At 45.0% G+C, this 13258-nt stretch overlaps 1 protein-coding gene across 1 annotated transcript in view; it reads right to left on the bottom strand.

Moving 5' to 3' along the window:
- Positions 1–1675: 1675 nt before the first annotated feature.
- The window catches only part of LOC142560724 (uncharacterized), a 114177-nt gene continuing 102594 nt past the window's right edge, over positions 1676–13258 (bottom strand). The window contains exons 8-15 of the mRNA XM_075673020.1: positions 12024–12231; positions 10187–10254; positions 8963–9043; positions 8685–8846; positions 7393–7484; positions 6933–7041; positions 5597–5773; positions 1676–4779 (exon numbers count right to left, since the gene is read on the bottom strand). Of these exons, the coding sequence (XP_075529135.1) occupies positions 4655–4779; positions 5597–5773; positions 6933–7041; positions 7393–7484; positions 8685–8846; positions 8963–9043; positions 10187–10254; positions 12024–12231 (1022 nt within the window). The 3' untranslated portion in view covers positions 1676–4654. The remainder of the gene's footprint in view (positions 4780–5596; positions 5774–6932; positions 7042–7392; positions 7485–8684; positions 8847–8962; positions 9044–10186; positions 10255–12023; positions 12232–13258) is intronic.

The raw sequence follows: 13258 nt of genomic DNA, 5'->3' as shown, positions 1-13258 counted from the left end.
GCAGGTGAAGAAGAAAAAAAAGTGAAGGAGATGGTTGCACATAAAGTTAGCTTGTGAATCGGTGTAAGTATCATGGCGCAAAAACACTGAAACTAAGCAATGCACATTGACAGGATGAGCACCAATAACAAAGATGGTAGTTGAAGCCCATCCTGTCGATGTGTGTTTGTTCTAGTTCTTTCATACCAGAATACTTACACAAGTACGTCTGACGAATTACACTCTAAGGTAATTTTGCATCCTTCGGGGCTTATCTTGTCCCCAAAAAATAATCTCGCCTATCTAGTATGCCTTTCCCTCTTCTAATGCTGCAGGCCCGGTACTTCCAGGTCATGAACAGCGTGCGTGTTATCAACGTGACATGGAATTCTTCACAGGAAAGCAGCGAACACAGAGTTTTCAAGAAACGCGCAAGACCGATGATGATTATTGTTGGGGGACAAGGTACGCCCCAAAGGGTGTCAACTTAAAATTTTTTGGGGTGTATGGCAGTTGCATGGCTACGTCATCTGGCATCCGTGGCCCATAGGTCTTCTGTAGTCCCCCCCACCTCGGTTATAGCCAGGAAGAGGAGGACATCAAAAATTTCCGGGGAGGGGGGAAGGTAATGTTTCAGCACCAGCACAGCCACCTTAGATACCGCACATGCCCCCCCCCCCCCCCCCCACTACCTTTGTTGCTTTCATTCCCTGAGATCGCGAATGTAGCAGGTATACACGCTGTTTCATTTTCAGCACCAAATAACACAGGGTGCTGCAATGATAACTTGTGATAAGTGCATTTGCACATCTGCTGTCAGAATGTAAGGCTCGGCAGCCAATGCAGATGTGGCACCATGGAAAATATGGATCACAAGTAACAAAAATATTTTAATTAAGTTTTCATCAGCAATTTTAGAGGCAATATCGCATTTGCAAAATTGAAGCCCAACAGTCATATGTTTCCCAACAGCAACTCCACAGAAATCGTCGCAGGTACTACGCCGTGCAGTATTTTGGCTGTGGGCAGCCCCAAACCCAAATGAAATTTAAATAGCGTGTCAGTGATGCTGATCTCCCCACCCTATTAGAAAACGGCACCTGCTTCCCTGTCGCACGGGCATCAATGCTATGACAATTACAAGTTCTCTCATTCTGATCCATACAACCTTTCTTTGCTTGCTGCTATTGGCAAACATCATTATCCTAGCTGCGGTATTGCCACAACGTTTGGAATGGAATAGGGCACGCTTCGCGTCGGCTTCTGGTGTTACCACGCAAAAAAAAGAGAGAAGGCCGCGATGAAGCCCGTGCCAGCGAAAGCATGCGCTACTGTTGGTCTGCACTCGCAATGGAGAGGATAGAGAGATCGATGTTACTGGTTCACTATTTGATATTACTTTCGGTACTGCCTTACTGGGCCACCTGTAGTGCCAAAGTACTGCAGGCTCTAGCACCCAAGACAATTTTGTTTAGAGAAGCTTTAGTTGCGTAAATATTACGACTTTGGGTCCTCAATTCCTGAATTGCAATGTTTCCTCTATAATTGCTAATTAAGAAGTTATTCAAGATACCCTATTTTAACACAGCGCGGACTCAATGGAAGAGGGACACAAGAGCCACATCGCACATACTGTATGTTTGGCCGTGCCCAACACAATTCACGAAGCGGACAAGGCATACTGGTGGTGTCAATTACTCCATGCACAGTCAAGATTCGATTTGAGGAGTTCACCCTCCATGTATTATTTCAAAATAGAACAAATGTACACACAAAAATTACAGCATGTCAAGTGGACACAACATGAGCGCATTCTTTCACACAAATAAATATGCACAGTTCAAGCATGGAACGCATCAGTGGCATACAGTCGTAATGGCAGCATTGATAACGAGGCAGTTGTGTATCGGTTAATACATGTGTATGTAAAATGTGGTCCACTGTTGAAGGGAACACTGCAATGTGCAACTCTCACTTTGCTGCTCTAGCTACAGGTGCTGGCACGGAAAGGTGCGACGGCCACCAGCCACACGTAATCTGTTGCAAAGCCAAGCAATTGTACACGTGCCAGAAGGGAAAAAATTCGCACCACCTCTTCACTGATGTGTTCCCTTTGACAAAGGACTGCACTGTGTGCCGTTTCTGTAAAACCAAGCTTAGTGTAACACCCGGATTCCAGAACTTTGTACAATTGAGCCCCTCAAGTATGTGTCATTGTTATTGAAAGTGAATGCATAAGAAATAAAGGCTGCATTTGTAATATCATACACGCTACGAAAGGCTTAGCCCAATTAGGAATAATTGAAGCAAGTTATGCAAGAGGCCTATTTTTTCAACTCTTCCATTGCAGTTTTGAAGCTTTCGTATTCTATGTACCTACTATGTGAGATGCCAATGAGATTCAAGATTTGGTGTGCACATTCTATTGCTGGTTATACTGTGGGGCCTTTAGGTAGGGCTTGAAAGTGCGCAAAATATACCGTTCACTGGAAGACCAAAGGATTGCAGAAGTTTGTAGTTACAGATGCAAGGTAATATTTTATGACAGTATACAGTTGAGCCTCATCATAACGAAGCCACATCAGACACGAAAATGCCTTCATTGTATCCAATATTTGTTATAAGCACGTATTCATTACATGCCGACATTGGCAAGAAGCGATTTAGATTTACATCGTAATAGTTGATAATTCATTATATCCGTCTTAACATTGTAGTTCAGCTGTAGCTGTTTACTATAGCCACAGGTACAGCCGTGCGTTAGCACGATGCTTGGCTGTGCAGTTTTAGCAGAGCATTTGTATTACACAGGCGATGTCTCTTGTTTAGGTACACAACTGTATGGCAAGGAAATGTAGGTGTATATCATTTAAAGCATTCCCTGCTTTGCTTGTTGACTGGCACACAGTTAATAATCAAGCCCATAAATAGCTTGTTTATGTACACAGTTGCTGATTTGGTAAACATACATATTTACACAGGTAATGCACAAGCATTGTATGATAACACACACAGCAAGCCCTACAGTATGCTTGCAGCAATAGCATTGCTGCAGCAGCTGCAAGCTAACTACGGGCTTCCAAGGCCCTGTGCAGACTTCGCAATAACAAGTGTGATTAAAATTGCACTTTAGATTATCCACGCATGAACGCTGTTTCATGCTGATGTCAGGACTTTGGTACAACACGCAGCCAACTTCTGTGGTGATGCTCTTGTAATGAAGCCAGCTCTGTCAAGCTGCCATAGTGGCAAGAACGGAAAGTGGCCACATTTGCACTTGGTAGTATACCTATCTGGGGTCTTTGGTATCAAAACTTACATTTGTAGCTCCTTTGTAGGCAACCAGATTAATTGGCTTTTTTGACTGATTAGGCTTAACGTTTCATAACGCAGAGGCTGTTAGCGATGCTATAGTGGAGGGCTCTCGGATCATTTTAGTGATCCGAACTTCTTTAACATGCATGCAAAGTTCCATACATGTGTGCTCTTTGTATTTCATCTCCGCTATGATGCGGCCACTGTGACAGGCCGTTGAGCCCTCTACCATCATTCTTGGCTGCACAGCACCCTAGCAATTTAGCTGCCACAACAAGCTGTAAGCAGAGAGGTGCCAGAAACGTGAATGCTGGTAAAACACTGCTTTTTCTTTTTCTTTCGCTCACAGAAAGAGGGAAGTAACATTTCACACTCCACTTACAAGCAAAGGAGATTATTTTTCTTTGCTAGTTCAAAAATGCTTCAATGTGCAAAGATTGAAGTCTCTAAAAATTGCATGAGGTCACAGGTTATACACATTCACACAGTCAACATGACTACGCCGTTGAAGGCACTTTCAAACACATCACATTCTTTAACGCTTGCAATGGTGCGGTAGAACTAACGGTGACAATGGGAACAAACAGAAGAAAAACTACAAGAAAGTGAGTCCAGCTCACTTAAGTTCGCAAACACATTCCAAGCTCAGGGAAGTCCCCCTTCTTTCTTTTTCTTACTCTTGGGAAACGCAATAGCACAAAACATCCATTTTTGGTGCACAGGAAAAAAAACACCGTCCTTAGGTGAGGCTAACGTTCGTTGCAGCAGCCTCCTTAGCATTGCACACACGAATGCCACATTGATGGGCTCTTTCACCGTAGGTAGGTTTGAAGCCCTCAGTTTACGGGATCGCGCACTTCGCACGCACTGCAGTGTTGCATCATGCAGAGAGCGCTTTGCAGTGCTGCTGCAGCTTCTTGCATAGTTTGATTTTCAGTCGACTTGTGAGCACCAGAGTGGGGAAAACGGAAGCTTGAACGTCTGTTTTCATGCTGCTGTTGCAATTGCCGAGAGGCAGGAACAGGCACCACACGGACGGTTGCATTCGCCGCATACTTTGCTTCACTTACATCGGTGAGGAACTCTCGCGCAACCGTTTGTCTGCATGCTGTACATGGTTTTAATCGCCGCGCTCACTGCGCATCAGTTCGACAATGCCTTTAGATTTCCAGTTAATTGGCCCATGTTGCCCTTTGCCTGCAGCGACGATCGAAGATCCCGTCTCTTGCAGCGTCATTCTGGGGCAGAAGGTTTGGTCGTTATCACAGGTTGGAACTAGTACACTGTTCACCATCTCTCGGGAGTGGGCGGTGAAGCACACTGGGTTGACTGCGCAAACGTTGGACCAGAAAAGTGGGGTTCACCGGGCACCTGCTGACAGGGCCAGGAACACAAGGACCGTCATCCAAGACACAGTCGTCGCAACACGACTTCCTCCAGCGATGCCAACACTGCTACCTGGGATTTCATTCAACCTTGGACGACCTGAGGAGAATGAAAATGCAAGAAAATTGCAATTACATTTTTGCTTAAATATTTCATGCCCAGAAATATATAATCATCATTTTTATAGTAATCAACATTATGCTGAAGCTTATCAACTTTATATGCGAGTTACAAATGCTGCACTTGTATTGATTGATGGACTTCAACGTCTGAAAGCGACACGAGCTTATGAGATGCTCCGAATCAGTTTTGGCTACTTGATTTTTTTTTAACATGCATCTAAAGCTGAATGGTCTAACATTTTTATTTCCTGCCCTCACTAAATTTCAAGCATAATGGCTTGGAATCTAATCTCCAACTGTGCTAAGCAGCACAGTGCTAGTCACTAGCATTGTGTTCTGAGGGCAAACACTGTATTTCAGCAACCTGGTCTGCTGGAAATGCCAATAAAGGGCAGCTACACATTAATGTTGAGCACCATGGACAATAAGTCATTAGGCCTTGACGTGATCCGTGGCTTTACTTATAGGCAGCGAAAAAGCAGTAGATGATGTACTGTCTAATACATGGGACTTAACATACGGACATCAAGGAAAATAATGCAACAAATACAAAAAACAACACCTGATAAGCATGATGAGTAAATCTCGAAGTTACAACAATCCAAACATCTAGATGCCACTGTTTTTGTTGTCGAGGTGAGGAAACAATCTCTTTAATACATAAAATGGGCCTGTTGTATCTCTCGCAACTGTACCATACATTGTCTGAATGAACTCTTTGACTCTGCAGCTCCAATCTGTGCTGTTCGCTGGCCTAGAATGCATGCTATTGGTGCATATGAGATTGTATGTACCAGTGACAGCCTTCCAGGTCTTTGTGCTTGGCTGCTGGGTCTCGGCCCGATACCAGTATGGGTCATGGGTGTTGGGGTGAAGTGGAGGCACCAGTGGTCGGCCCCCAATCTTCCGTGGAGGTAGTGACGGCGCACGAACAGGAGGAGGACGAGGTGGCAGCACAGTATTGCATGAAGCTGCAAGGGGCAGGAAAACATTGCATTAAGCAAGGTGACAGTAGACTTGTGATAATAACTTCCAAACGAACTGTCTGAGAGCTAACGGTATCATTGTGTGCTGCACATAATGAAGGAACAAGAGCAGGATGTCTGCATCAGTGATGTTGGAAGTTGAGCGTCTCAGTGGCGAGGAAGGCATCTTCCTTGCTGACTGCTTTATGGGCAGTGAATCTATACAGTAAACAATTCTCCTGTGCAGAATCCAAAATGTCATTTGTTCTTTAGTTCATTTAATAAGTACTGACATAGTTTAGTAGCTGTAGAAATTGTACCACTAGCTTCATGCTCATAATAGGATGGCAGTTGGCAAGCATGAAGGCTGGGAAACATGCATACATATATTTTAATTTTATATATTGAAGTTGCTCTCGATATATGTGAACCGTCATGAATGACGTCATCATGACTGCGTGACAGAGCAAAATTTGCTGATGTCGTGTAGAAATAAGGGGATGGCTTATGATAATGTCGCTTATAATAAAAAACAGAAAAGAGTGCTCCCCGCCTTTCGTCTGGCTGCGCTCGTGCGTAGTCACAGGGATGGTGTCACAGGGACGGTGTCACAGGGACGGTGTCATAGGTAACTAAGCAAGTTAAACGGACCATTAGAGTAACAGTGCATGATGATGTCATGATACGTCTGCCACCTGCGCATCGAAAGTAATTTGCAGAAACAAATAAAGTAGTAAATTATTTATGGCGCTGTGATGCTTGCCAGTACCTTTCCTGAAGTTTACGGGATTTGGGCCTTTTTATAAAGTAAAAAAATTGCAGTAAATTCCTTCTAGCGCTCTTATGTAGTTAGTGTCTGTATTTTTTCACAACTGTGGCTTTAGTTCTGTCATGTGCACCATGTTGCAGAAAGCTCCTTGTAGCTGAGTCAAATACAGATATTCACCATATTGCTGAAGTATTGAATTAGTTGGGGAAAAAAAAAAGGGTAGCTGAACTGACCTGGCATCCTTTTATTCCTAGCCTCACTTCGGAAGGTGATAAAATTTCACCAGCATTGATAGTTATGTTAGCCCTCCTTTTATAACTTTCACTGTGCAATGTTGATATTTGGTGACATCAAATGAAGCTCGTGGGCCCTTTTCAAGTAACAGTATTTGCTCACCTTGCTTCGCTATCTTCATTCCATAAAGAAGAGGATCTTCACCCCGTATGCAGCTCTCGCCTGCCTCCTTGATGTAGGCTTCATCTCCACTCCGTATAATCTTCCCGGACTGTGAGAAAAGACAAGTTATGGCATTTATTAAGGTTCCAGAGTTATATTTACATACATGCAGTGTGCAAGAAACAAATTAACTCCTTGAAAATGTTGTACCTGTTAAGGAAGGTTCTTTCAGAACACACTTCCTGTCGACGCAACATCAGTGATGACCGAACAAACATGCCTTAACGTGATTCACTACTGTTCTAGGCAGATAATAAATTAAAAAGATTGTATTGATTGATTGCATTTACACATGACCAATGTAAACTGCTCATGAGAACATTCGGTATCAGTTTCATTAGTATCCATAGACGTCGGAAAACTTCAGAGTTGCGTTTTGAAGGTAGCAATATGCACTCACGAAGCACTGGTAGCCTGGAATGTCCCTCCTTTGCGTGTATGTGTAGGTGACGCCATCTTCATCCCAGCTGCCGAGACAGCGGTACTCCCGTTCTGTGTTGGAGAACAGAATAAGAAATGAGCATCGTACATCTAGAGCAGAACATACATTGCAGATGGCGTGCTTGAGATCCATATCTGGCATTTATAATGAAATGAGTAGATATATGCACTAACTGGACCATTTATGGCTGGCCATATTCAGCATGGTGAACCCTCACACACCTATGGAATTTTGCAACAACGCCTGGCACTGTTTAATGTAACAAAAGGTTGTGTGACATCAGGGCAGATGAAAGTATGAATAAATCTATAGCCTCTTTAGAAAAATAGGTACATTTGTTGGCACTAACAATAAATATATTGATAAAGTGGACTGAATGGGATAGCCAGGCCAGGCATTACTTCCACGACTTTGCGAAATCAAATAGCGCCACAAGCAGTAATTCGCAGTGTCCCTGTACAGGACGAGACGTAACTTCTTAGAGCATGGCATCAGCACCGCGGTCCGAATCCGCCATTCAGCCCGTCATGTAGATTCATCTTAGCTAAACTGATGCCACTTATACGATATATGCGCACATATAGCTTTCTCGTCTTCTTTGAGCATTTATTCCAAGACAGCGCTATCAGCGTCATTCTCTTTTTACCCTCGATATAAAATTGTGCATTGGAATAAATGCAGTGTTCTTTGTTTCATCAATCACCTGTTCTGGCCCTCGGCCCTGCTTTGCTGCTTGTGCGGCTGTGGCCATATAAACAGAGAAATGGACCTTGCCAATGGACACAACAAACCGGATTCCTGACCACAAGTTAGTGGGTATGAAGTGGCAATTGAAAATACTCCAAAGATTGATGATGACCATCACTGTGTGACAAGGTTACACCCTGGAGGGTGTTCAAATTGTGAGAGAACTCTTGGAGAGCCAAACACAATCTAAACTCTCAGAAAGCTTTGCAACCCTTTTGGGGCTTTATCTAGTTGTCCCCAAACAATAACTGCCATATTAACTCCGCAAATGAAACATATTAACTCTGCGAACGAACCACACAAGCGCATCAGTGTGGCATGGCATTTTCTGACAGATAAATAGTGAGCGCAGAGTTTTCAAGGAAGGAAACACAGACAAGACAGATGACAATTACCATTTGGGGACAAGATAAGTCCTAAAGGGTTTGTGTAAAGTATAGAGATCCAAATGCAAAGCTATCGCAACACGGCCGCCAAAGGGATTTGCGCACACGAGCTCTCACCTTCGTAGACATGCGTCTTGTTGTCACAGCTGCTGACAGAGTAGAACATGATGTCCGGGTTGTTGCAGTCTGAGGCAACACGAGCGCACAGACCCGTCGTGCCCGGAATGACACCCGTATAGTCACCCGTGATGGGGCATGCGGCCAACGACGATTGGCTCCCTGCGCAGCGAAGGCATTGCAGTCCATTAAACAGAATTCATTACGGCTCTGCCTTTAACCAAAAGCACAAACATGCAGTGATGGAAACATTTCACGTGCTGCGGAAGCGTACTTACTTCCTTGCGTGACCCACGTCGTGGTTGTAAACTGTTCGTCACTGCAGAGCGAATCTGAAGGGTGGGCGCTGGGATTTGAACCTGCAACGAGGACCAGTGCGGGTACCGACTGTCAATTTCACTTTGCATGGACTGAAGAGCAATCCTGTAGCCGATAGAAATGCATCATTATCGTCATCATTAGCCTATTTCTAGTCCACTGCACATCATTCGTATATGCCTGCAATATTTTTATCTTATCACACCATCTAACCTCTGATACCACCGAAATGCATTTCCCTTTGCTTTGAAACCATTTTGTAACTCTAAACCACAGGTTACCAATCATATATGCCTTACGTGACTTGCCCAAGGGCACTTTTGTCCTCTTAACCTCAACCAGAATATCAGGTACCCAGTCTTTGTCCCCTTATTATTTTTTTCCATTGCTCATTGTGCAATCCTTAGCTTGCCCCCAAGCCTCCTTGTTAATTTCCAAGACTCCGCCTCATATATGTTCACAGAATGCATGTATCATTAAAAAGCTTTACACTCTAGAATGCAAAAAAAGGGTGCTTCTGCTTTCTACACTCACTAGCACCTTCTTTCAAGATCCATGAGCACCTCATAAGGGTGCTCACAAATTTCACGCCCCCACATTTGTTTTACATATCATGTTTCGATAGTTTCAAATGTCAGCACTATGTGCATACAAAAACTGATGCCATTGGCTTTCTATAATGAGAAGTATGAATCCTCACGTTATTGTGACTGACAGGCATGCACTCTTTATATTCATGACGAAGTAAAATACAGATGTTAGCAGACACTTGATTGCTGAAAAACTTGCGTGAACCTAAAATATGCAGCACAAAGCATCGTCAAAACCCGACCAAATGGTTCAGGCATACATTCTAGCGGTGCACAGAATGTTTTAGTTGTGTGTAGTGTATACACCCTTAACACTCCACAGGTGCAACATAGAACACCAGCACACTTGGGAGCTGGGAGTGGGAAGTGTTAATAAGCACCCTCGAAGGTTGTTACTGTTGTGAGTTTAATTACTCGCTCTGAATAAGCACAGTCAAAATGTACTAATTTGGATTTGCCTTAGTTTATAAATTTTGAATAAATTTGGATAAAGACATGTGAATTCGCACTGTTTCGGTGCAACCAAGGCAAGAAGTTACGTTGCGTGCTTTTTATGCCGAAGGCAGAGGCGTTAAGTTTGCCATTAGAACTCACCCAGCTGGAATTCCATAACGTTGATAGATCGACGCCGCAACCAGAGGCAGTAGTAGAGCTCCTCACCACTGCATCAAAAGAGAATTGCGCACATGAGGCTCATGCACGATGGAGACTTGTGAAATGATACTGGTTTTATATATATATATATATATATATATATATATATATATATATATATATATATATATATATATATTGCAGTGTTATAGCATGCATGGCAATGACAGAAGGTAGGTGTCAGACTAGCGGAGACGATTTAGCGTCGAAATATTCCGAGTTGCGGAAGATACTGCAACGGACAGCAGCGCTTATCGCGACATGATTGCGATCCCATGTTTAACCACACTGAAGAACTGCATCGCACATAACGTGTTGGCAGTGAAAGAATAATCGCAGATGTGTTTTATTGCGACAGCAATCACAGGAAGCCTCGAGGCGCGATCGCGCCGTCAGCGCCGCCGCCGCCGCCGCCGTGCTGTCCCGGTATTGACGGCGCATGCATGGCTCACGCGAGGAGGGTTGGAAGGCGTCCGGAGACGGCGCACTGCGTGCAGCTGCACGCACGACGAAGACTACGCACCGTCACGACATCTGTTCGGTCAGTTTTACCGGAGCCAGGGCTGCGTTCTGGGGACGTATCCTGCGGCGATCCACATCAGCGATACCATCACCTTGACCATCATGCGCACTGGTTGGTTGATCGAGCAAAATCGAATGAGCTTGATTGAGCACCACGTCACCCGATTTCGCTCAACCAGTCAATCAGCGCGCGCCTGACGGCGATACTATCGCCGAGGCATCAATGTCGCTGAGAGTGGTCGTCGCAGAATACGTCCCCAGGCGTCCGCTGCTGGCATGAGCGTTGTGCGCATACACACTGTAAGCGTTTCTACAGAGCAGCGGTGTGCACACCACACCGTTGCGCATACATTGTTCTGGGCGGAACAGACAGTAAACGGCAAGGCATGCGTCAATCTAAATCTATCCATTTCTTTCACTGGGCGCTAACAAAGGTAGATGGTTTTCCGTTGATCTCTCGTGCACCACCGAGTTGCGACGCAGAGGTAACGCCACCATCGACGTCTCTCATCGAGCCAGCGTTATGACAAGCCCTATCTGTCAGGGCCCTCTTGTTCCTGCACAGAAGCAATTGTCGCGCGTGCTTTTGCTTGTTCTTTTTTTATCGTACAAGGAGAAATGTTGTGCCATTGCTCTGGTCAATTACAGTAAACCCCCGTCATAACAAAGTTCTTTTATTCGAAATATCGCTTTATTCGAACTTTTGTAACAACCTGACTCCAGTTTATGTATTTTAGATCACGAGTTATTTGGAATGTAGTGATGGCCAGAATCCGCTTAGTACAAAGTGCGAAGCGGGAAATAAGCACAGGGCCACTCGGCGTACACCGAATTGGTGGCCCTCGACTTTTCTTCGGCTCGACCTGTGGAGGCAAATGGCGCCGCGAAAGGTGCTCCACCACGTGCTGGCAGCTTCTTGAAGAAAGCGACCATGTCGCGCGATGATATCGAACAGACGAGGCAATCGCCCTCGGGCGTCAGCTAAATTTCGCCACTGTCACGTCGGCGCTATCGAATGCGGCATTGTTTCTGCGTAGATTTTTACAGACCTGCGGGCCTACTCCAACGCACTTCTCGCGTTACTATGGCTCTCTCGTGCATCTCCGCTTTAAACAAACTACCGCTTATAACGAAACCCCATTTCCTGTCTCGAACTCGTTCGTTACGACGAGGGTTCTGTGTACTTTCACGCCGCATACAGGGACAGAAGGCGCGCACGGTCGACGTTTGCGCACGAATATATGTGTATACTCACCACTGGGTGACCCCGTAGACGAGCAGCCGGTCGTTGGGCGTGCTGTTCTGGCGGGTCACGCAACGCGCGGTGAGCGTGACGAACCGGTCGGTGTCGCGGAACACCAGCGTTCCGGCCTCGACGCGCACCCGCTCCCACTGGCCCTGGCTCCACTCCGGATAGTGGCACGTAGCCGCCTCCACCTCCGCGGGAAGGCTGCGTTCGGGCACTGCGTCGGGCGCAGTCAAGGAAGGGAAGGAAAATGATTGAGGGGTCAGTCGGTCCGAACCGAAGTCCCTTGTATGTATGAACATTTCTTTTACAAAAGAAGAGGAACAAGAATTGAGTGCTGTGGCGTTCTTAAGAAGCTATTTGTTCCCTTGACAGTCGGCATGCCTTGCCAGCATGGGCAGATATGAGTCGATGTAGTTGATGCTCGAACTACTTCATTCGCAAACCTCACAGAAACAAACTGTCGATATGTTCCCACGAATCATATTTATAGGCCCTTGAAATTTCACATGTTAGATACTCGCACCCATTGTGCGAAATGAGATCACTCGACGAAGGCTTCACCCTGCAGTGAGTCGAAATAGGTTCATCATGATGACTATGTGACCAACGACTACCGGCCGCTCTTGTATGTACATTGCTCTGACACTTATGCACTGTAAGGAGCCCTCGAGATCGTAAATGAGGGTGATAACATATAACTTCAAACAACAAGTAGCAAACCATGAGCAGCAAGGCTAGCTCTCATCTTTAATAGGAACAGTAAACTACACCCAACAAACCATAAGTGCCCGTTGGACGTACCACAAACGACCAAATATCCAAGACATTTAATGACATATAGTTCACATCTATAAAATGTTCCACTAGTTTATGGCAGTCAAGGGTCATCCGAAGGACGTCGAATATGTTTCAGTGATTGGGATATCGCTTGTATATCCAAAGCTTTCGCGCATTAGTCGTACATTGTGCATTGTGACTACACTCAAAGAGTTTACACCTTTTGCGGTGCAAACTTTTTTGCTTGCGTTTCCTATCTTGAAAACGCCGCGCCCGCTACATTCCTGTCGGCAATGCTATGTCATGCTGATAATGCGCATGCCTTTCGTTACTGGTAAGTACCGGGCTCGCAGCATTAAAGAAAGGAAATGCGGGCAACACAGATGACGTTTATTGTTGTGTTATACTATGAGAATGCCAGCAAACTTGAAAGTAGAAAAAATCGAGAAGCAGACATAGACAAA

This window comes from Dermacentor variabilis, chromosome 10 (genome assembly GCF_050947875.1).
Source record: "Dermacentor variabilis isolate Ectoservices chromosome 10, ASM5094787v1, whole genome shotgun sequence".
Classification (NCBI taxonomy): domain Eukaryota; kingdom Metazoa; phylum Arthropoda; class Arachnida; order Ixodida; family Ixodidae; genus Dermacentor; species Dermacentor variabilis.
Note: the sequence above shows the minus strand (reverse complement) of the source record. Positions and strands in the feature narration are given on the sequence as shown.